The sequence below is a fragment of the Myotis myotis genome, unplaced genomic scaffold, assembly GCF_014108235.1.
Source record: "Myotis myotis isolate mMyoMyo1 unplaced genomic scaffold, mMyoMyo1.p scaffold_m19_p_3, whole genome shotgun sequence".
Taxonomy (NCBI): Eukaryota; Metazoa; Chordata; class Mammalia; order Chiroptera; family Vespertilionidae; genus Myotis; species Myotis myotis.
Genome location: NW_023416335.1, coordinates 208968471 through 208994547, shown reverse-complemented (window position 1 = coordinate 208994547; position 26077 = coordinate 208968471). Strand labels below are relative to the sequence as shown.

Here is a 26077-nt window from a genome sequence, read left to right as displayed (position 1 = left end):
CCATCCCTGGTAACTACCAATCCATTTACTGTATCTGTGATCTCAGTTTTTTTTTAGATTCCACATATGAGATCATTATTTGCCTTTCTTTGTCTGATTTATTTCACTTAGCTATTGCCCTCAAAGTCCATCCATGTTGTTGCAAGAGTTCATTCTTTTATATGGCTGAATAATGTTCCGTGTGTGTCACTTTTTCTTTATCCACTCATGCAATGGTGGACACTTAGGTAGTTTCCAAGTCTGGCCATTGTAAATAATGCTGCAATGAACACGCTGGGGTGGGCATATATTTTTTTGTTAATCCTCACCCAAGGATATTTTTTCCATTGCTCTTTTTAAGAGAGAGTGGAAGGGAAGGGAGAGAGGGAGGGGGAGAGAGAGAGAAAGGGAAAGATTAATGTGAGTAATGTGCGAGAAACACATTGATTGAGCCATAGTTGGGGCTGGGGATCAAACCTGCAACTGAGGTACATGCCCTGGATTGGGAATCGAACCTGCAACCCTCAGTGCTTGGGCTGATGCTCTAATCACTGAACCATACAGCCCAGGTGTTTTTAACTGATTGAATCAGGCCCACCTAGATCATCTAGAATAATCACCTTTACTTAAAGTCAGCTGATTATGAATGTTAATCACATCTACAAAATACCTTCACAGCAACACTTAGTGTTGAATAACGGGACTATAGCCTAACCAAGTTGACATATAGCTGACATACCATCATTATTATTTCTTGCTTGCATGATGCAGTAGTTTCCTTTGAACTGGACTCCCTGCTTCTGCCCTTGATTTCTTATAATCTGCTCTCCACAGATTATAGATTTTATGATCTGCTTCCAGAGTCAGTTTCATGGTCTACCACTCTCACCCTTGCCTACTCTGCTGCAATCCCATTGGATTCCTTCCTATTCCTGGATCATACCAGGTCTTCACGCTTGACATTTCCTCTGCCTGAAATACTCTCTCCCTGGATCTTCATATGGTTTAGTTCCTCATTTTTTTCAGATCTTTGCTCAGATGTCTCCTTATTAGAGAGACCATCATATATAAAGAAGCCACCTTACTCCTCAATCCCAGGCATTCCCTTTTTCCTGCTTCACTTTCTCCACAGGACTTATCACCACTTGACATGTATTTGTCATCTGTCTCCTTCCACTAGATGATAATCCCTACCAGGAGAGGAAACTTGGTTTATTGCTGTATCCTCAGCACCAACAGTACTTGGCATGTAGGAGTATTTTTTTTTTTTTATTAGAACATGTTTAATATCACTGTTGTAATGACAACAAGAAAATGAGCTGCTTTAGTATAGTACTGTCAGTAAACGTCGTCCTTGTCTGTAATCGTCTGGTTCCCAACTAGAGAGCCCAAACGGGTTCATTCATTTGCAGCTTTTATATGATTTGTCCTACAGTCACTTTACAAAACACCTGCATGTTTCCTGCATTCTCCAAATGGCGAGTGAGTGTCCCTGCACCAGACACAGTGTTTGAAAGCACAGGTGAGTCCAGTGGGACACAGAAATGTAGGTGTGGAACAGGGCGAGTGCTGTGATAGAAGCATGCACAACCTTGAGGCAGGGCCATCCTCGCTTCCGGAGTTTGGGAAGTAGTATCTCATTTCTCTTTCTTTTTATCTCACTGGTTCTATTCTGCCTCATTTCCACAAAGATTTTAATGCAGCTTGTTGAACACCTACTATGTACTAAGTACTTTACTTTCAGTCATTGTTTCATTTTGTGGACCCTGAGAAAGAAGCTACCTACCAAGGAGGGCCACAGCCATTTCTACACAGGGGGCTCTCCTGCAAACTGCACTGAACTGCCCGCCTGCTCCTATTTTTTTGTTTTAATATATTTTTACTGATTTTTAGAGAGAGAGGAAAGGAGATGAAGAGAGAGAAACATAGATGTGAGAGTGAAACATCGATCAGCTGCCTCCTGCACACCCCATGTGGAAGATCAAGCCTACAACCTGGGTGTGTTCCCTGACCGGGAATTGAGCTGGCAACTTTTCTTTTTTTTATGTATATACTAGAGGCCTTGTGCACGGATTTGTGACCAGTGGAGTCCCTTGGCCTGGCCTGTGCCCTCTTGCATTCCAGGATCCCTCGGGGGATGTCGGAGAGCCAGTTTTGGCCCGATCCCCGCAGGCCAGGCCGAGGGACTCCACAGGTACACAAATCTGTGCACTGGGCCTCTAGTATGCACATAAGATCTTTGGTTAATCCAGTGGTTCTCAACCTTCCTAATGCCATGATCCTTTAATACAATTCCTCATGTTGTGGTGACCCCAACCATAAAATTATTTTCATTGCTACTTCATAACTGTAATTTTGCTACTGTTATGAATCGTAATGTAAATATCTAATATGAAGGATGTATTTTCATTGTTACAAATTGAACATAATTAAAGCATAGTGATTAATCACAAAAACAATATGTAATTATATATGTGTTTTCTGATGGTCTCAGGCGACCCTGTTCCATGTTTCCATGCCTGTGCATTGAGCGTCTGCCCCCTGGTGGTCAGTGCGCGTCGTAGCTACCAGTCAAATGGTCGCTTAGGCTTTTATATATATAGATATATATGTTTTATTGTTTTCAGAGAGGAAGGGAGAGGGAGAGAGAGGTAGAAATATGAATGATGAAAGAATCATTTATTGGCTGCCTCCTGCACCTCCCACACTGGGGATTGAGCCCGCAGCCTGGGCATGTGCCCTGACCAGGAATCAAACCTTGACCTCCTGGTTCATAGGTCTAAGCCCATGCAGGCTGGGCTGAATGGGCAACTTTTCAATCAACTGAGCCATACTGGCCAGGGTATAGTAGGTTTCTAATAGATATTTGAATGGATTAATTACTGAAGGAATAGACACTTTTTTACTCTTTATCTCTTATGTGATATTTAACATAATTGGTCACTTTCTTTCTTGAACCTTTTCATATTCTTGGCATGACATTATTCTGAGTTTTTTCATCTAATATCTTGTCCATTCCCACAATCTCTCCTGCCATTCTATACTTAGGAGTAGATTTAATGAAAGATATATAAGACCTTTACACTGAAAATAAAAATACATTGCTGGGAGAAGTTAAAAAAGACCTAAATATGTAGAGATATACCATGTTCATGTTTTGAAAGACCCAATCATGTTAAACTGTTCAATCTTCCCCAAATAATCTAAATATTCAGTATGTTCACAATAAAAATTCCATCACAAAATTGATATGCTGAATCTAAAATTTACATGGAAATGCAAAGGACCTACTAGTAGAATTGCCAAAGCAATTTAGAAGCAGAAGAATAAATTTGGAGGAATTTCCTGATTTCAAGACAGTATAAAGCCAGAGTAATCAAAGCAGTGTGATATTGGTGTAAAAATAGATATGGATCTTTGGAATACTGTAGAGAATACTAGAAATAGATACATGTATGGCCAATTGATTTTTCAACGAAGTCTCAAATGTAATTCAGAAGGGGCAAGGATAGACTTTTCAATAAACGTTTTTGGGACGGTTGGATATTTGTATATCAAGAAATGAGCTTGGCTGGTGTGGCTCAGTGGTTGAGCGTCGACCTATGAACCAGGAGGTCACGGTTTGATTTCCATTTGGGGCACATGCCTGGATTGCTGGTTTAATCCCCAGTGTAAGGTGTGCAGTAGGCAGCCAATCAATGATTTTTTCTCTCATCATTGATGTTTCTATCTCTTTTTCCCTCTCCCTTTCTTTCTGAAATCAATAAAATATATTAAAAAGAGAAATGAATGTCAATTTTTATCTCTCACTATACACAAAAATTAATTTAAATGGCTTATAGACCCAAACATACAAACTAAAACCATAAAAGTTGCAGAAGAAAAATTGTAAGAGAAAATCTTTTCAACCTTTGGGTGGGCAAAGACTATTTAGGACATAAAAAGCACTAACAGCCCTAACTGGTTTGGCTCAGTGGATAGAGTGTCAGCCTGCGGACTGAATGGTCCCAGGTTCGATTCCGGCCAGGGGCATGTACCTTGGTTGTGGGGACATCCCCGATAGATGGTGTGCAGGAGGCAGCTGATTGATGTTTCTCTCTCATTGATATTTCTAACTCTCTATCCCTCTCCCTTCCTCTCTGTAAAAAATCAATAAAATAATAAAAAAAATCACTAACAATAGACAAATAAGTTAATAAATTGGACCTTATCAAAAGTAAAATTTTTCATTCTTCAAAAGACACTAAGAAAATAGTAAAGCCACACTACATATATATGTATATGTATATGTACATGTATATGTACATATGCATGTACATATATATATTCTCCTTAATATAATAAAAGGTAATATGCAAATTGTCCCCTCGGGAGTTTGACCGCTCACTATGACGTACGCTGACAACCAGGGGGTGGCGTGGAATAAAGGAGGGCCCCGGCTGGCAGCTGGCAGCTGGCAGCTGGCAGCTGGGGGAAGGAAGGCCCCGATCGGCCCTGATAGCCAGCCAGACCTAGGGACTCTACCCGTGCACGAATTTCATACACTGGGCGTCTAGTATATATACATACATATATATAAAAGGACTTATATCCAGTATATGTAAAAACATGTTAAAGTTCAATAATATGACAATGGCCCAGTTAAAAATGAGCAAAAGATTTGAATAGACACTTCACAGAAGAAAATATATTTGAATATCCAAAAGCATATGAAAATATGCTCAACATCATTAGTCACCAGGGAAATACTAATGAAAACCACAATGATATATTTTTCATTTCCACTAAAATAGCTAAAATTTTTTAAAATGGACAATTTCAAGTATTGGTGAGGATGTGAAACAACTGGAATTCATTGGTACAACCACTTTGGAAAACAATTGGTCAGGTTTTTTGTGTGTGTGTGTGTTTTTTTTGCCATTGTGTCAAGGCTTTATTTCTACTTCATCATCGTCTCATACAGACTCTGAGGCACCATACTTTGTTCCAGTGTGGTATCCGCATGATGGTTAGTTTTATGGAATTAAGCACATACTTACTATGTATCCCAGCAGTCCTGCTCCTTGGTACTTATTATTCATGAGAAATGAAAACATATATTCACAAAAGACCACATGAATGTTCATAATAGCTTTATTCATAATAGCCAAAAAATTAGAAACAATTCAAATGCCATCAACAGGTGAATAGATAAACAGACTGTGGATAAACAAAACAATTATTGACACATGCAACAAAGTGAACGAATCTCAAAAACATGTTGAGTGAAAGAATGAGACAAGAGAACTTATTCTATGATTTCATTAATATTAAAGCTCTATAATAATTTATAATAATAGTAATAGAAATTAGATCAGTGATTGCCTGGTGCTGGAGTGGGGAGGTGGCGATAGAGATTGACTGTAAAAGGGCATGAGGGGTAATGGGAATTTTTTTTTCTTGATTAGTTTTGGTTACTGCATAAGAATATACATTTGTCAAAATTCATTGAAGTACAATGGGGCCTTGACTTACGAGTGTCCCGATTAACGAGTTTTTGGAGATACCAGCTGTCTCTCTGCCGATTTTTTGCATTGAGTTGATAGAGTAATTTGAGTTAACGAGCTCCTTAACGAGCTCGGTCTCGGAACGAATTAAACTCGTAAGTCAAGGCCCCACTGTAATTGAAAATGTATACTTAAATTACATGTATTTTATTGTAAGTAAATATACCTCCAAGAAATACTGTGTAGATCAATACTCTGGACTACAGAAAACATGTTTGCATGCCAACTTTGGTTGAGATTAATTTCTCACAGCTGATCTAAACCCCCACATGTACACACTACTGGAGTCTTCAAATTTCTGTTGAATGAGTGAGTGGATGTATAATGTGCCTTCTTGCAGCTCCATTGTAAGAAAATATCCCATCCTTCATCCTCCTGCAGTTTTCTAACTCCAGTCATTTTATGGAGTTAATTTGTTTACTCCTGGCAGTAGTGTCTTGAGTACAAATTGGGTCATTCCTTTCAAGTAGTTAGTGAGTATCATGTGTAAAACCCTGTCTGAATAAAGTATTTTCTAGCTGTGAGGAATTATACCAGTGACAGTTGATTATATATATGGAATTTACATTTTATTTACAAAAGGCTGGGCAAGCTTTTCTAGCTTAGAATCTGTTTCAACTACCATTTCTTTGTCTTCTGCATTTACACTCTATCTGGAAGCATAGTATAGGCTTAGTAACAGACTTTGTATATAATAACTTATCAGGTGAGAGGAAGCAAACGTTTCAGAATATCACCTGGTATAGTTATAGAAATGGCAGATTTCTTCGTTTTCAGTTAAAGTCTATGAGGGATGAGTGGACTGACTCAATTTGGTTGCTAGAAGCAAATTGCTTCTTGGTCTTGCAGTTAGTCTATAGCTATATGCTGTCTTCATTAAACTGGGGAATGGCTAATGGATACTTTTATAGGTCACCAAGCAGAATTATTACATTTTTTTCAACCAGAACTTTAAAAAGCACTGGTTATCATTTTGTACTGATAGTTGTTACTTTCCTGATTTTGATCAGGCTACTCTGAATTCTCGGAACAGCCTTCCCCCTCTCATTCTCCAAATTCTGTCCTTGCCTGTTTTTAAGTTAGCTTGAGGCTTAACTTCTTTACAGAAGAATTGTCCTTGATTAATATAACCTTAAATTTGTTTTCAGACTGCCCTCTCCCTATAGTGCCTTTTTTTACTTAACATTTTTTTTCATTAAGACCTTTTCTTTCCATTAGTGTCATAGTTCTCTGGGAGGTAGTAGGTGCACTTAATATTATTTTCTCTCCATATATCTAATATATGATCTGTACCAGGAGGGTAAAGTAAATAAAAGAAAGAAGATGGATGGTTCATTCTAGCCTGTAGGTGAATAACACGCAGTTCAGAGTTCATAATGAATGAAAGTGCAAGTACTTTAGATAACTGTGGACCTGTGTTTTTCTCCTCCACCTTTTCTTGGCACATGCACCTGAAAAGGAAACCAGGGAGATTAAGAGCTGCTTCTATCTGATAATAGCCCAGAAATTTAAGAGGAGGCACTTCCCACAGCAGCAATCTGAATCTAGTAAGAGAGCTTAATGAAGTGCCTTTACCTGTACAGCAGTCAGAGTTTGTCTCTGCTGAGATATCGGAGGAACTGACAGAGAATTTAACAGGAATATGGGAACGAGGAAAAAAGAAGTGGGCATTGGAATTGCATATGTGTGTAATCTTGATAGTTTATTTTAATTTGGAAAGATCTATTATCCTCATTGACAGTTTGCTCTGGTTAGAAGTGTTTCTACTTATGGCCACATTAGTATTAATATTATACTAAAGAAAGAGGACACTCGTTTATCTGCCTTTCAGAATATGCTTTTTCAAATACCTGTTATGTTTGATGGATTCAAAATCTTGGTTAATCACTTTTACTATCTTTAAGCTTAAATTTATAGTATGTACTTTCTTTTTTTTTTTTAAATATATTTTATTGATTTCTCACAGAGAGGAAGGGAGAGAGACAGAGAGTCAGAAACATCGATGAGAGAGAAACATCGACCAGCCGCCTCCTGCACATCCCCCACCGGGGATGTGCCCGCAACCCAGGCACATGCCCCCGACTGGAATCGAACCCGGGACCTCTCAGTCCGCAGGCCGACGCTCTATCCACTGAGCCAAACCGGTTTTGGCTATAGTATGTACTTTCATCTTACATTCCTGCCAACGGTTCATAAGGGTTTCATTTCCTCCACATTTTTACCAGTGCTTATTTTCTGTTTCTTTTTGTTTTGTTTCTTTCTTTATGGTAGCCATCCTAATGGGTGTGAGGTGGTAGTGTTTTATACTTTTAGTGTTTTCATATAAGGTTGGTAGCATAGCCCTGCCAGTGTGGTTCAGTGGTTGAGTATCAACCCATGAGACAGGAGGTCATGGTTCGATTCTCAGTCAAGGCACATGTTTGGGTTGTGGGCTCAATCCCCAGTAGGGGGCGTGCAGGGCGCAGCCGATCAATAATTCCCATCATTGATGTTTTTCTCTCCCCCTCTCCCTTCCTCTCTCTGAAATCAGTAAAAACATATTTAAAAAAGATTGGTAGCATAATGTTGCTTCTGTAGTTATTTTCACATGACTGTTTTCCTCTCCTGCAGTACTTACAGGTCATACCTGAAGTGCTTATTTTTTTTTTGTTACCATAAACTCTAAAAGGGCAGACATCTTGTCCATCTTCATCACTAATATCCCTATGTTTGAGATAGTACCTGCTTAGCACGTATTTGATGAATGAATGACGACTGAAAAGTAGAGGGATACATTGTAACGGGTGAAACCAAGGACTTTGGCATCAGACAGATTTGGATTTGAATCCAGTTTTCTTTATTTATAAAATGGGTTTGATAATGCCTTCCTCAGTGGATTGGGTGAAATTAAATGAGGTCATAAATATGTAAAATCCTTAGTACAGCACCTAGGATATTGTAATTAACTGATTAAGTAGCAGCTATTATTGTTAGAGAGAGATTAGCTGGCCAACGGGGCATCAGTAGGCTTACGGCTTTAAAAACCTCATTATGTTGTTAATAAGCTATACAGTATTGAGCAAGTTTTCTCTAACATCTTCGATCTGACTTTTTTCCTCTGTAAAGTAAGAGTATTAAGCTACATGACTCCTAATGGCCCTCCTATGATTTTCTTTAGATCCTTACAGTTATCACTATATTCACTCCAGCAATCATTGCCACTTCACACCATCTCAACTTTAATTACAGTAGGAGATTGTTAATCCCAGAGTTTGAATCTCAGAAGCATGTAAATGATAGAATTGATTTAAATAACTTTTTAAAGAAAATATCATACAATTTCAAAAGTTAAACTATTGAAATAGTTGAAGAATAATTTGGTCTAGTATGAGGTGTTAGGTAATGATTTAATTAATGTGCCAGGTTGTGTGTGATCACAGAGATTATAGAAATGAAGGAATGTAGGTTGTAATGTAGGTTGCAGTGATAGTTTGGTGGTTTTGCTGAGTTGTGTTGTACTCAGCAGTCAGGGAGCCTTGCTTTAAAAATACCTTTCTGTCTACTTGCTATGCTGCTGATTGGACTTAAATGTAAGATGGAAAACCATAAAAATCTCAGAAGAATCCATAAGCAGCAAAATATCAGACATATGTCGTAGCTATATCTTTATTGATACAGCTCCTAGCCTTAGAGGTTAGGGCAGTGATGGCGAACCTTTTGAGCTCGGCGTGTCAGCATTTTGAAAAACCCTAACTTAACTCTGGTGCTGTGTCACATATAGACATTTTTTGATATTTGCAACCATAGTAAAACAAAGACTTATATTTTTGATATTTATTTTATATATTTATAAAATGCCATTTAACAAAGAAAAATCAACCAAAAAAATGAGTTCACGTGTCACCTCTGACACGCGTGTCATAGGTTCGCCATCACTGTCCTAGGACAATAGAAACTAAGGAGAAGATAAACAAATGGAACTGCATCAAAATAAAAAGCTTCTGCATAGCAAAAGATACCATCAATAAAACAAGAAAGCCCACTGCATGGGAGAACATATTTGCTAATGTTATCTCCAATAAGGGTTTAATCTCCAAAATTTACAGGGAACTCATACAACTTAAAGGAAGATAAACAATCCAATAAAAAAATGGGCAAAGGACCTAAATAGATACTTTTTGAAAAAGTACATACAGAATGCCAAGAGACATATGAAAACATGCTCAAAAGTCACTAATAATCCGAGAGATGCAAATCAAAACGACAATGAGGGCCCTAGCTGTGGACTGAAGGATCCCAGGTTCGATTGCAGTCAAGGGCACATGCCTGGGTTTGTGGGCTCGATCCCCATTAGGGGGTGTGCAGGAGGCAGCCAATCAATGATTCTCTTTCATCATTGATGTTTCTATCTCTCCTCTTCCTTCCTCTCTGAAATCAACAAAAATATATTAAAAAACAAAAAACGACAATGAGGTACCATCTCACAACTGTCAGAATGGCTATCATCAACAAAGGACAAGTGCTGGCAAAGATGTGGAGAAAAAGGAACCCTCTTGCACTGCTGGTGGGAATGCAGACTGGTGCAGCCACTGTGGAAAACAGTATGGAGTTTCCTCAAAAAATTAAAAATGGAACTCCCATTGACCCAATAATCCCACTTCTAGGACTATATCCCAAGAAATCAGAAACACCCATCAGAAAGGATAGCTGCACCTCTATGTTTCTAGCAGCACAATTTACAATAGCTAAGATTTGGAAACAGCCTACGTGCCCATTAGCAGATGAGTGGATTAAAAAAGGTGGTACATCTACACAATGGAATAAATACTACACTGCTGTAAAAAAGAAGGAACTCTTACCATTTGCAACAGCATGGATGGACCTGGAGAGCATTATGCTAAACGAAATAAGCCAATTGGAGAAAGATAAGTAGTATCACATGATCTCACTCATTTGTGGAATATAATGGACAACATAAACTGATGAACAAAAATAGTCAGAGATATAAAGCACTGAACAGACGTTCAACCTTAGTGGGAAGGCAGGGGAAGAGAGAGGTAAGAGATCAACCAAAGGACTTGTATGCATGCATATGAGCATAACCAATGGACACAGGCAGTAGGGGGGTGAGGGCATGTTTTGGGGGGTGGGAGTGGCCAGGGAGAGGTCAATGGGGAAAAAAGGAAACTTACATAATTCTTTAAGCAATAAAGAATTTAAATAAAAAAGCCTTTAAGAGAAGACTTCTGACTTCTGAGATGTGGTTGGTTGTACTCCTGTTGTTCTTAGGAAATGTGGGACCAAATATGCAAACTCAATCTGACTGGATTTTACAGGAAGAGCTTTTCATCAATTTGCCTAAGTAAGATGATATGGCTCATCCAGCGCAGTTATTTTTTTGTACAGATAACTCAGAGCAGAGACTAGAAGAAACTAGTTTTTATTGAGTAGTTGTTATGTGCTGGCCGCTATTAGGTGCTTTCATTTATGCTGTCTTATTTGATTTTATTTGTTGACAGAATAGTTGTTTTTCCATGTTTGTGTTGCTCATTGTCACCACCCTAAATCATCACAGACATTTCTGGACTTGAGAATGGTCCTTGTACATACCTTCTGTCAGGAGACACAGGTGCTAGCCCTGAGAAAGTATATACTGACTTAAAGGAGAAGCTCCTTTGGCTTCATTAAAGAGCAAATAACTTAACCCTAATAAATTTTGCCCCTAAACTCCCTCATCTCTTCACAGGTGATTTCTGGTGGTCTGTCTCCAAGTAGGATCTTAAACATTTCCTCCTCTGAAAAATATTACAATTGATGATTTGACCTCCAGATGAAACACACATGTACACACATACTTGTATAAACTTCTTATCTATTAATACATTGGTCATGTGGCAGAATTTCTCTAAACTAGGTCTTTATTTAAACATTTGTTTAATAGAAGCCACTTAATAGTTGTTTAATTGGTCCATAGAAGCCACTTAATAGTTGTCTGACCTTGAGCTAGTGTCAACTTCTGGGCCTGTGTCCTCATCAGTAAAATGGGGGTATACTTATCTTGTAGGGATGTTGTCAAGATTAAGTGAGATAATGTTTGTAAAACTCATGGATATGTCACAGATATTGGTACTGTTTCTTGTTCCTCCTTTCATTTTCAAATAACTGAATAAAACTTGAGCATAGTGTTGTTAGTGCCTTTATTAAGATTTCTTAGCTACATGCCCCAGGGATTGACAATGGAATATATTTTTCCTTCCATATCAATTACAAATGTTATTAGAAATTTATTCTTGTTCTGACTTTAGAATGAGGAAACTTGTTTAAAAGCAGAAATAAATGGGTGTGCTTTAGGCAGTTTTTTTTTAAAAGAAATTTTTAGATGGCTTTCTGAGATAATTTGGATAGGAATATTAGAATTGCTTTCATAGTGGAGTTCTCACCTGAAACAGTTGGCAGTGAGAAGAAAGGTTTTGCAATCATATTCCTTATCAGATGTTCAGTAAAGTTTATTGTCTCATGAAACACTCGAGGGGTCCCCTTCTCTCTTCCTTTCAGTCAAGATGCTGATGGTGGAATAGAAGATAAGTAAATGAAATTAATCTGACTTTGGCAATTGGAGAATGAGAAGAAGAATGCTAACCCTCAGGCATATGGGCTTGTTTCAGTTTCCCAGAGAGCTTCTCAGAGGTCATGGCCTAATGGTTGTAAGCATTAAAAACAAAAGACAAAACAAAACTAGTTGAAGCCTGGACTACATAGGCAATTTAAAAGACTTGGATTGTTAATAGAATGCAGAGATGATTTTAACTGGCCCAAATCAATTTTACTCGTCTAAAATTCCTCTTGGTAAAAATTATTTTCTTTTAATCCATTCTCTCCAGAGTAGCAGGAACGATCTTAAAAACATAAACTGAATCATGTCACTTCTCTGCTTAACACCTTCACTTCCAATGGTTTCCCATTGCACTTAAAATCAAGATTCTTCCCATGACCTACATTATAAGTATGCTTTATCTATGCTGATTTCACCACCTGGTCTGAAATTCCATTATCCTTCAGTCAGTTACTTTATCATCCTTTGGTCTGTATTTGTTCAACTTTCCTTATCACCATATCTAAAAAGTGGATACTTTCTGCCCACAAAGTCCCTTCTTCGTTTCCTTTATAGCTTGGAGATGTTTGTAATTATATTTCTGCTTGATAGCTTCTTGTTTGTTTTTGCCCTTTCTATGCTCTGAGATTAAACTCCATGAGGGCAGAGAACATGTTTCATTCTTTTTATCTAGCACATGCTAGTGCATGGCAGGTATTTAATAAGTATTTGTTGAATGAATGATAATTTGATAATTTCAGCTTTATAGAGGAATGGATACTTCAGAAAGAAACCAGCATTTCCTTATTAAACTGACAGTCTGTGAGATTATGATAAAGTCAACATGGACAAAAAAAGAAATTCATTTCTTTGGGTTGAATCTGTCAGAATTAGCTTAGATGGTGCTGGAGAAGCTTTTCCTGATTGGCAAGAATTGGATTAGATCTCCCTCTTGTTTGGTTTATGACACCATGTATTTGCCTCTTTCATGAGACAGTCCCTACTCAGTTCCTTCAGGGAGAGAGAATTTAGTTTATCATTGTATCCTTAGTACTAAGGTTGGTGCCTGGCACATGGTAGTTGTGATCAATAAATATTTGTTCAGTGAGAAATAAGTGTTAGAATCGAGGTATGTCTTTAAAATTTTTTTAAATTGATTTTTAGGGAGGAAGGGAGAGGGAGAAGAGCACAACATTGATTGGCTGCTTCCTGCACACACCCCCTCCTACCCCCTACTGGAGATTGAGCCTGCAACTCAGGCATGTGCCCTATCTGGGAATTGAACAGGCTATCTTTTAGTTAATTTCCCTTAGTTAATTTCTCTATTTACTAACCATCTAAGCCAAACGGTCCAGGGCAAAAGAAAGGAACACTTTTTACTCTGATAGATTATGGAGCTCATTGGTCCTAATAATCACTTTGTTCTTTATTTGTGTCTCAAGTTCACTAGATCACGACATAATTAAAAAAAGTTTAAATCTTTATTATGGACTATTTCAAACACATAAAAATAAAGATAATAATAATAAAATGAACCATCACCATGGACCTATCACCCAGTTTCAATAATTATCAACAGCCCTAGCCGGTTTGGCTCAGTAAATAGAGCTTTGGCCTGCGGACTGAAAGGTCCCAGGTTCGATTCTGGTCAGGGCACATGCCCGGGTTGTGGGCTTGATCCCCAGTTGGGGGCATGCAGGAGGCAGCCAATCAATGATGTTTCTATCTCTCCCTCTCCCTTCCTCTCTGAAATCAATAAAAATATATTAAAAAAATAATTATCAGTACATAACCAATCTTGATTATTAACCTTGCTCCTCTTTTCCTCAGTATTTTAAAACAAATCCCAGGCATTATATCACTTAATCTGTAAATACTTCAGAAATGTATAACCAATTTAAGAACTAGTTAAGTCTTGGAAAAACCTGATACAAAAATTTTATTTGTCTCCTTGAATCTAATTGTAGACGCCAGTTGGTGAATTTCAGTGTGCTAAACCACTTCCAAGGCCTGACTAACTATTGAAAGCATATACTCCATTGTAATTGCTGAGATAGCAGCAGTTTGCTGGAATATGTGACCCTGGTGAAGTACGTTTCTGTTAGCGAGATTACCAATAAGTAAAAACTCATATCAGAGATAAGTTTTTTCTTTTGGAGATGTGTAAAGACAGATAACACTGTTTGATACTGTGTATTATAGGCCTTTAAGATTTTGTCTGGTAAATGAAAATGAAATGTAGTTTGTGAATTAATAGAGTAAGTACCCATAGCGCTTTGTGGCTGAATTTCTGAGGGTACAATTAGCAGTAACAATGAAAAACAAGCGTGCCGAAGACTCAAAGCTAGAAAGACCCCTAAGCTTGGGAGGTGGGGAGTTTAGAACTTGAGCCAGAGTAAAAGTCACTTGGCATTAGAAATGGTTATGGTTAGTTTTACTGTAAGAGTTAAAGTTGTAAATAGCCTAGGTTAAATAAAACTTCCTTTTAGGATGGGAAGAGAAAGCACTATTTTCTTCCAGCAAATATTTTCAAGGATTAAGTATTATCTCAAAATTTGGAGATTGGCTCTGAGAAAATAATGGTTGGAGTAAAACAAAGTTTTGTTATGATCCCAGTTTTTTGTTTTCTTGTGGAAAAGGAAAGAAGGAAATGATCATGACCACCTTTAACTATTTTCTTTAACCAAGCACATAAGAGAACAAGAACCTGATTCTAAGAGGTTGCAAGTCCCAGTCCTGCAAAGACTGCAACCTTGCTTTCTTCTTAGCCTGATTCACCACATGAGTCTTCTAAATGCAGATTGGTAAGAGGTGATGGATGTGGTGATCTCAAGTTAATTCTTTGCAATTTATTTGGAAAATCTCCTTTATTTCCACCTCTATACTTCCATAACCTTAGTTAATTTCTCTACTTAAGTACTTTCACTCACAATGCCTTGAATAGGAATTTTATGATAATCATCTGTGTACCCTTAGCATTTAGCCATGGTTATTTGGAAAATATTTGTTGACACATGATGCTTCCTTTCCAACCCTCAAATGTGATTTTGTGATTTCTCAAATGACCTTGAGTGTGGGAATAGTGCTGGTCCTGGGTAGGCTCCTCTCTCTATTGCTTTTCTTCCTAGATGCGTTTGTTCTCAGGCATTAGGCCATTCTCTTCTTTTGGGATCTTCCAGGAAACAAGGAGAGAGAAATTTGTGTTTAGACAAGAGGAGTGTGTCAGACTGAAGTTGATCATGTTAGGACCAAACACTGGAATTCTTCAGTTGCTTTCAGGATGAAGAATTCAGTGTTGGTAACAGATGCCAGGAGCTCATTCTATTTTATTAGATTGAGATTTGACCCCATACCCTATAACTGTGAGTTGAAATGGATTTCAGTCTTGATCTTCAGGCTTTACAAATATGGTCAGTCATTGGGAATTAATCAGTATCAAATGATCTAATGACTATCTTTTTCCATGTATATTGTAACTATTGAAATTAATTTGTTATAAAACTGTAGGTCCTATGTTAGATAAAACCTATGGTTTATCATCTATTACAAGATAAAATAGAAATGTTAAAAAACATTATTTCATCAATCTGATCCTATTTACCTCTTGGGAAAGTTGGAAAGCTAACTGACTCAAAAAACATATATAAAACTAAAAGTAAACTATTCATTTCCTCCTCTAAACTTGTTTCCTCCGCCAGAAGCTTTCCCTAACTTATTTGATGACAACTCTACTCTTTTAGTTGCTCTGGTCAAACCTTTGGACCCTTATCTTTCTCTCATATCTCACATCTAGTCTGCCAGGAAAATCTACTGGACTTTCCTTAAAATATATTCAAAATCAACTACTTCTCACAATCTCTGCTGCTACCACTGTGGTCTAAATCACTGTTCTCTCTTGCCTGGATTATCTCCCAGCTTCTACCCTTTTTTTTATTCTCAACACAGCAGCCTGAATCATCCTTTTTTTCTTTAATGAATGATCCGTTCTTTTTAAATTTATTTATTTATACATTTTTATTGATTTCAGAGAGGAAGGGAGAGGGAGAGAGAGATAGAAACATCAGTGAGAGAGAGAATCATTGATTGGCTTCCTCCTGTACGCCCCCTTTTGGAGGTCAAGCCCAAAACCTGGGCATGTGCCCTTGTCTGGAATAGAACCTGGGACCCTTCAGCCCGCAGGCTGATGCTGTATTCACTGAGCCAAACTGGCTAGGGCTTGAATCATTTTTTTATGCCTAGGTCAGATCATGTCACTTCTCTGTTCAAAACAGTGACTTCCCTTTCCATTTCGAGTAAAAGCCCGAGAGATGTTATATTTTCTGGTCTTCTATTAACCTCTCTGACTTCACCTACTGTATTTCTCTTGCTCACTCTGCTATAGCCACTAGCTTTCTTGCTATTTCTTGAACATGGTAGCCTTGCTTCTGTCTTGGCTGTTGCCTTTGTATGGAATGCTCTCCCCTAGCTATCTTCATGGCCAACTTTCTCATGATTGTCAAATCTTTGCTCCAGTGTCACTTTCTCAATGAGCCTACTCTAATCATCTTATTTAAAAATGGTAACTCCTCTGTCCCTAACACTTCTGATTCCCTTTATTCTGATCTATCTTTTCTTTTTTTCTAAAACATTATATTTTAAGATTTACTATATTTTTTATCTCCCTCCCCCACACTGAAGGAGAAGCTACGTGAGAGCAGGGAACGATGTCTGTCTTGATCACTGATTTATCTTTTGTAACTACAGTGTCTGACACATACTAGGCCTTCACCAAATAGTTGTTGAATAAATGAATAAAAGAATTGCGAACTATTGAACTGTTTCTTTCGCTTAAATCCATGCTTTTACAGTACCTAGAGTCAAGACCAACAAAGCAGTTTATATGTTTGAATATGCCACCAGTAACATCTTTTCATGGTCGTTCTGCAAGATAGGTGGTAATATCTATCTGTTTTTTTAGGTGAGGAAATAGAGGCTCAGAGAAACTAAGTAATTTAGCTCAAGATCATATGACTAATACTAGGTGTACCTGTTAATAATGTGGATTTTTTTTTCAATAGATGGAGTTACACATATGTTGATATATATGTGATTTGATATGTGCGCTATTTTGTTGTATTGACAGCAAGCTTTAAAACTTCATATGTCAAATTTGCTGAAGATGTTAACATCATAGATATTTTTACGCTTAAAAATGTCGAATTTCATGCCAAAAAAGCATTTGCAGGAAGTTTTAATTAATTATTTTGAAGAAAAACTTATCATCTACTTCAGGAAGCTTATGGTGAACATGCTCCATCTCAAGATACTTGTGAACGCTGGTTTAAACACTTTAAAAGTGATGATTTCCATGTGAAAGACAAAGAACGTCCAGGTCAACCGAAAAAGTTTGAAGACCAACAATTACAAGCATTAGTGGATGAATATGCATGTCAGTCTCAAAAACAACTTGCAGAAAGATTAAACGTTCAGCAAACAATTTCCGATCATTTACAAGCAATCAGAAAGATTTTAAAGGAAGGAAAATGGGTGCCACAGCAACTGAACGAAAGACAAGTGGAAAACCGAAAAGTCATCAGTAAAAGGTTGCTTCAGTGGCATGAAAGAAAGTCTTTTTTGCATCGAATTGTGACTGGCAATGAAAAGTGGATTTATTTTGAGAATCCCAAATGCACAAAATCATGGGTTGATCCAAGTCAACCATCAACATCAACAGCAAGGCCAAATTGCTTCAGAAAGAAGACAAGGGTCTGAGGAACAGCAGCTGTGTGTGAAGCCTCCCCCCACCAGCCAGAGGAGCCAACACAGCTGTGAACAGCACCCACCAGAGGAGCCACTGCCACCCAAGGAGCAGCCACTGAATGACTCAATATCTAGATATGTCGGTGAGATCAAACATGGGTAGACAAATAAACCCCCAAAGGAAAGAAAAGGAGGACTTGACAGAAAAGCAGCTAAGTGAAACAGAGGCATGCAACATGACAGAAAAAGAATTCAGATTAAGGGTCCTAGAGTGCCTAAAACGGATGGAGAAAAAAAAATCAACAACTTATGTAAGAATCAAAAAGAAATGGATGAAAAAATCAATAACTTAGGTAAGAACCAAGAAGAAATGAAGAGTGATATAGCTGCAATAAAAAACACCATTGAAAGTTTCAACGGTAAACTAGGAGAAGCGGAGGACCGAATTAGTGAATAAGAAGACAGGGAAGCAAAACACGCCCAAACTGAACTGCAATTGGAGAAGAAAATTAAAAGACAGGAGGAGAGCCTAAGGGAGCTATGGGACAACATGAAACGAAACAACATACGAATAATAGGGGTGCCAGAACAACAGAAAGAGGAACAAGCGTTAGAAAACCTATTTGAAGAAATAATATCAGAAAACTTCCCTGAGGTGGGGAAGAAAAAAGTCACACAAGCCCAGAGAGTCCCAAACAAGGTGAACCCGAAAAGACCCACACCAAGACACATCATAATTACCATGGCAAATGTTCAGGACAAAGAGAGAATCTTAAAGGCTGCAAGAGAGAGACGGAAAGTTACATACAAGGGATCTCCCATTAGATTATCAAATGATTTCTCAACAGAAACACATCAGGCAAGAAAAGAATGGACGGAAATTTACAAAGTGATGCAAAGCAAAGGACTGAATCCAAGAATACTCTATCCAGCAAGGCTATCATTCAAACTTGAAGGGGAAATAAGAAGCTTCACAGACAAAAAAAGGCTAAGGGAGTTTACCACCACCAAGCCGGCAATGCAAGAAATGCTAAAGGGACTGGTGTAAAAAGAAGAAATAAAAAGCCCAGAAAGAAAACAGGCACAAAAAATAGAAATGGCTACAAACAAGTACCTTACAATAATAACTTTAAATGTAAATGGACTAAATGCTCCAATGAAAAGACATCGAGTGGCTGAATGGATAAAAAAAAAAACATGACCCATATATTTGCTGTTTACAAGAGACCCACCTCAGAATAAGGGACTCACACAGACTGAGAGTGAAGGGATAGAAAAATATCTTTCAGGCAGATGGAAATGAAAAAAAAGCTGGGGTAGCAATACTTATATCTGACAAAATAGACCTCAAAGTGAAGGCCATAACAAGAGATAAGGAAGGTTACTTCATAATACTAAAGGGATCAATACATCAAGAAGATATAACCCTGATAAACATATATGCACCCAATGCAGGAGCACCCAAATACATAAAAAAACTCCTGTAATATATCAAAGGAGAGATCGACAATAATACAATCATAGTACACCACTGACATCACTGGATAAATCCTCTAGACAAACAATCAGCAAAGAAACAGCAATCCTAAATGACTCACTAGATCAGATGGACTTAATTGACATCTTCAGAACATTTCACCCCAAAGCCACGGAATATACATTCTTCTCAAGTGCTCATGGGACATTTTCAAAAATAGACCACGTATTGGGTCACAAACAAAGTCTCCCCAAATTCAAGAAGATTGAACTCATACCAAGCATCTTCTCAGACCACAATGGCATAATATTAGGAATAAACTACAATAAAAACAACACAAAATACTCAAACACTTGGAAGCTGAATTGCATGTTATTAAATATTGATTGGGTTACCAATGAGATCAAAGAAGAAGTTAAAAACATCCTGGAAACTAATGACAATGAAAACACAACAACCCAAAACCTATGGGACACAATGAAAGCAGTCCTGAGAGGGAAGTTTATAGCTCTACAGGCCTATCTCAAAAAACAAGAAAAAATGGTAGTAAATCATCTAACTACATCTCAAAGAACTAGAAAGAGAGCAACAAGAAAAGCCCAGAGTGAGCAGAAGGAAGGAGATAATAAAGATTAGAGCAGAAATAAATGACATAGAGACCAAAAAACAATACATAAAATCAGTGAAACCAAGAGCTGGTTCTTTGAAAGGATAAACAAGATTGATGAACCTCTAGCCAGGCTCACCAAGAAGCAAAGAGAGAGGACCCAAATAAACAAAATCAGAAACGATAGAGGCGAAATAACAACAGACCCCACAGAAATACAAATGATTGTTAAAAAATACTATGGACAACTCTACTCCAACAAACTAGACAACCTGGAGGAAATGGACATATTCCTAGAAAAATACAACATTCCAAAACTCAATCAGGAAGAATCTAAAAATCTCAATAGGCCAATAACTATGGAAGAAATTGAAGCAGTCATCAAAAAGCTTCCAGCGAACAAAAGCCCAGGACCGGATGGCTTCACAGGGGAGTTTGACCAAACATTCAAGGAAGAACTAAAACCTATCCTCCTCAGACTACTACAAAAAATTCAAGAGGAAGGAACACTTCCAAGCTCATTCTATGAAGCCAGCATCACCCTAATACCAAAACCAGATAAAAACAACACAATGAAAGAGAATTACAGGCCAATATCCCTCATGAACATAGATGCCAAAATCCTCAACAAAATCTTAGCAAATCGGATCTAGAAGTACATCAGAAAGATCATACACCACGACCAAGTAGGATTTATCCCAGGGATGCAAGGATGGTACAATATCCGCAAATCAATAAACGTGATACATCACATAAACAAATTGAAAGAAAAAAAACACATAGTCATATCAATTGATGCAGAAAAAGCGTTTGACAAAATTCAACACCCATTTTTGATAAAAACTCTCAGCAAGGTGGGAATTGAAGGATCATACCTCAACATAATAAAAGCCATATATGACAAACCCACAGCCAACATCATACTCAATGGACAAAAACTAATACCATTTCCCCTAATAACAGGAACAAGACAGGGATGCCCACTCTCACCACTCCTGTTCGACAGAGTACTGCAAGTATTAGCCATTGCAATTAGAAAAGAAGAAGAAATAAAAGGCATCAAAATTGGAAAAGAAGAAGTAAAACTGTCCTTATTTGCAGATGACATGATATTATACATAAGAAACCCTAAAGACTCCATCAAAAAACTATTAGACTCAATAAATGAATTTGGCAATGTAGCAGGATACAAAATTAACACCAAGAAACCTATGGCATTTCTATACACCAATAGTGAACTTACAGAAAAAGAGACTAAAAAAACAATCCCATTTCCCATCACACCAAAAAAATTAAGCTACCTAGGAATAAACTTAACTAAAGAGGTAAAAGACCTCTACTCAGAAAACTACAGGACGTTGACAAAAGAGAGGAAGACATAAACAGATGGAAGAACATACCATGTTCTTGGATTGGTAGAATCGACATCATTAAAATGTCCATACTACCCAAAGCAATCTATAAATTCAATGCACTTCCCATTAAAATACCAATGGCATATTTCACAGACCTAGAATGAACTCTCCAAAAATTCATCTGGAATAAAAAAAGACCCTGAATAGCTGCAGCGATCCTGAGAAAGAATAAAGTAGGTAGAATCTCAATACCAGATATCAAGCTGTATTACAAAGCCACTGTTCTCAAAACTGCCTGGTACTAGCACAAGAACAGACATATAGATCAATGGAATAGAATAGAGAGCCCAGAAATCGACCCGAACCAATATGCTCAATTAATATTTGACAAAGGAGGCAAGAACATACAATGGAGTCAAGATAGTTTCTTCAATAAATGGTGTTGGGAAAATTGGACAGATAGTTTCTTCAATAAATGGTGTTGGGAAAATTGGACAGATACATGCAAAAAAATGAAACTAGGCCACCAACTTACACCATACACAAAAATAAACTCAAAATGGATAAAGGACTTAAATGTATGACAGGAAACCATAAAAATACTAGAAGAATCCAAAGGTAACAAAATCTCAGACATATGCCGAAGCAATTTCTTCACCGGTACAGCTCCTAAAGCATTGGAAACTAAAGAGAAAATAAACAAATGGGACTACATCAAAATAAAAAGCTCTGCACAGCAAAAGAAACCATCAACAAAACAACAAGAAAGCCCACTGCATGGGAGAACATATTTGCCAATGTTACCACTGATAAGGGTTTAATCCCCACCATTTATAGGGAACTCATACAACCTAACAAAAGGAAGATAATCCAATCAAAAATGGGCAAAGGACCTAAATAGACACTTGTCAAAAGAGGACATTCAGAAAGCCAAGAGACATATGAAAACATGCTCAAAGTCACTAATCATCCGAGAAATGCAAATCAAAACAACAATGAGGTACCATCTCACACCTGTCAGAATGGCTATCATCAACAAATCAACAAACGACAAGTGCTGGAGAGGATGTGGAGAAAAAGGAACACTCGTGCACTGCTGGTGGGAATGCAGACTGGTGCAGCCACTATGGAAGACAGTATGGAGTTTCCTCAAAAAACTAAAAATGGAACTCCCATTTGACCCTGTGATCCCACTTCTAGGAATATATCCCAAGAAACCAGAAACACCAATCAGAAAGGATATATGCACCCCTATGTTCATAGCAGCACAATTCACCATAGCTAAGATCTGGAAACAGCCTAAGTGCCCATCAGTAGATGAATGGATTAGAAAACTGTGGTACATCTACACGATGGAATACTATGCTGCTGTAAAAAAGAAGGAATTCTTACCATTTGCAACAGCATGGATAGAACTGGAGAGCAGTATGCTAAGTGAAATAAGCCAGTCAATGAAGGAAAAATACCACATGATCTCACTCATTTATGGATAATAAAGACCATTATAAACTTTTGAACAAAAATAGATACAGAGGCAGAGCAGCCTGGAACAGACTGTCAAACTACAGCGGAAGGCCGAGGAGGGTTGAGGGGCAGGAGGGGAGGGTAAGAGATCAACCTAAGGATTTGTATGCATGCATATAAGCATAACCAATGGACATAAGACATGGGGGGTGGGGGGTAGGGGAGGCCAGGGTATTGTCAAGGGCAGGGAAAAAAGGAGACATAGGTAATACTCTTTGTAATACTTTAAGCAATAAAACAATTAAAAAAAAGATCTTAAAAAACAAAAAAAAAATACAATAAAATTTTTTTTAAAAAAAGAAAGACAATGCTCTGCATTTGGTGGGATCAGGAAGGTGTGGTGTATTATGAGCTTCTAAAACCAGGTGAAACTGTTAATACTGATCATACAACATATAATCAATTTGAACCACGCTTTGATCGTGAAACGACCAGAATTTGCCAGAAGACACGGCAAAATAATTTTGCTTCATGATAACGCACCATCACACACTTCAAAACCAATTAAAGACACGTTAACAGATCTTGCCTGGGAAGTATTAACCCACTCACTGTATTCACCAGACCTTGCTCCTTCAGATTACCACTTGTTCCGATCGATGGCACATGCACTTTCTTAGCAGCACGTTAAAACATACAAAGAAGTAGAAAATTGGGTCTCTGAATGGTTTGCCTCAAAACAAGAAAAGTTCTATTGGGACGGTATCCACAAATTGCCTGAAAGATGGGGGAAATGTGTTGCTAGCGATGGACATTACTTTAAATAAAGCACTTTTGATGTTTCTCTTGAAATTATTGTGTTTTCTTTGATTACAAGATCTGCCATTATTAACTGGTACACCTAGTAAAGATAGGAAATGAGTTACAAGTCCAGATCTGACTCCAAAACAAACACCTTTTCTCTGCTGCCATATTATCTTCTTCTTTTTTGAAAAATATATTCTTATTGATTTCAAAGAGAGGAAGGGAGAGGGGGAGAGAGATAGAAACATTAAGGATGAGAGGGAATCATCTATTGGCTACCTGCTGTATGCCCCCTACTGGGGATTGAGCTTAAAACCTGGTATGTGCCCTGACGGGAATCGAACTGTGACCTTCTGGTTCATGGGTTGACGCTCAACCACTGAGCCATATTATCTTCTTAAACCATTACTTCAAAAAGTATTAAGTGTCTGTCATGTTCCAGGCACTGTTCACAGTTGAATAATAAATTATTGTGGACTACTAAAAAAGTATTTTTAATTTTATCATCTTTGTTGTGTTTTTGAGAAGTGAAAACTTTAATGTGTTTATTTTTATCTGCAAGCTCTGCTTAAATGCAGGTAGACATAGACATGAAAATGCCTATGTTAATACTTTGGTTATCCAGAGACCAGCTTGCTGTCATCTAAAGAATGTTGAACCCAAAACCAAGAAAAAGAAAAGCAAGTGCCTTAGATAGTTAAGCAAGAACTTTTGAGCATTGTTGACAGTTCTTAAGATTTAAAAGAGCCCAAAGTGCTGTGAATAGTAGGTTCTTCCAGAAATTAGAGTGTTTTGATTAAACTGGCAATGTGTGGGCCCTGGCTGGTGTGGCTCAGTTAAGGCACATACCCAGTTAAGGCACATACCCAGTTAAGGCACATACCCAGGTTGCAGGTTTAATCACAGATTGGGGCGAGTGCGGGAGGCAACTGGTTGATGTTTCACTCTCAAATTGATGTGTCTCTCTTTCTCTCTGTCTCTTTTATTTAGACCACTGATAGACAAATGGGCCACTTCTCCTAGGACTCCACTTATACTAGAGCAGCAGTTCTCAACCTGTGGGTCGTGACCCCTTTGGCGGTCGACCGACCCTTTCACAGGGGTCGCCTAAGACCATTCTGCGTATCAGATATTTACATTACGATTGAACAGTAGCAACATTACAGTTATGAAGTAGCAATGAAAATAATTTTATGGTTGGGTCACAACATTTTAGTGTTTGATTTGTGAAGTATTATGTATATTCTAGTACCTTACCAAGCATGTTAAGTCGAATGCTGCAGCTGGATTGACAGTAGGACTACATATGTCTTCCTTATTCCCTTCCTTCATCTATAATATACAGTATATGGTATTGCCTCCCTTTTCAAACCCTTGTCATCTTAATCAATGTTATGTTAACTGTTCTTTAAAATCTCTATACAAGTTAAATTGATAATCAGAAAGGAAAGGTTTTGTGGATGTGAAAGGGAGCAGAGTATATTGTTCCTTGCAAGTTTCCAGTCTCTTTTAGAAGTGGTAGGGACATGTTTGGGAACACAGTGGTCTCTCTTGACTCTACTTTTGAGACTCTCTAATAGCTCCAGCCAGCACCAGTACTTTGACAGGCTACATGGACTGACATTTCTGACCCCTATTTTCTCCAGGGGGCCCAGTTCACTTAATGCTATTCTCTTTGGAAGTGAAGGAACAAGTAGAGGATTCAGGCAAAATGAGATTGAGATTTTTTTTCATAGGTGTTCAGTTTGAGGAGATACGTAATCATATGCTGTTGATTGCTTAAAAACCACAGTTCAATTTGAGAATTGTTTTTTCTCCTTTTTTCGATAACAGAGTCAAAACTTTGTATTAATTATCTTTCTTCCTTTCCCCCCTTCTATTCCATTTTTTTATTATTTTCCTTTTATTCTTTGCATCTCTCCTAAACTGGGATCGAACCCACACCTTTCTGTATCTGGCAATGTTCTAACCAACTGAGGTACCCAGCCAGGGCCTGCTACCCAAGTTTTTAAGGGACAGCATTTCTAAATCTTCAGGGCACACACATCTAATGTTTAAAAATTTATCTTTATTGTTGAAAGTATTACCGAAGTCCCCCATTTCCCCCCATTGACCCTCTCCACCCCGCACTTGCCCCCCCACCCCCAGGCCTACCACACTATTGTCTGTGTCCATGGTTATGCATATATGCATATAACTTCTTTGGAAGGGAGGAGAAGGAGAGAGATTGAAACATCAATGATGAGAGAGAATCATCTGTCTACTGCCTCTTGCATGCCCCCTACTGGGGATCGAGCCTGCAACCCAGGCATGTGCCCTGTCTGGGAATTGGACAGTGACATCTTGGTTCATGGGTCGATGTTCAACCTCTTAGCCACACTGGCTGGGCTAAAACAAACAACCTTTTTATAAGATGGTCTCATGTAAAAAATTTTTGAAATCAGTTTCAAAATACATTCTATGACAACTTTGACCTAAAAATGTAGGATCTCATTTTGAGATTAATAATTATAAGAAATCTGTTATTAGCTTGAT

General features: G+C 37.9%; 1 protein-coding gene across 5 annotated transcripts in view; it reads left to right on the top strand.

Annotated features, from left to right (window-relative positions):
* MRTFA (myocardin related transcription factor A) overlaps positions 1-26077 on the top strand; it is a 195634-nt gene that overhangs the window by 15636 nt on the left and 153921 nt on the right. The window contains exon 3 of one of the 5 annotated variants that reach the window (XM_036297938.1): positions 1415-1501. The exons of 2 other annotated variants lie outside the window; for them this stretch is intronic. In XM_036297938.1, coding sequence (XP_036153831.1) covers positions 1435-1501 — 67 coding nt within the window. In that variant the 5' untranslated portion in view covers positions 1415-1434. Of the gene's footprint in view, positions 1-460; positions 1502-26077 lie in introns of those variants that run through there. 2 more of the 5 variants (XM_036297941.1, XM_036297940.1) reach the window with 2 other exon arrangements.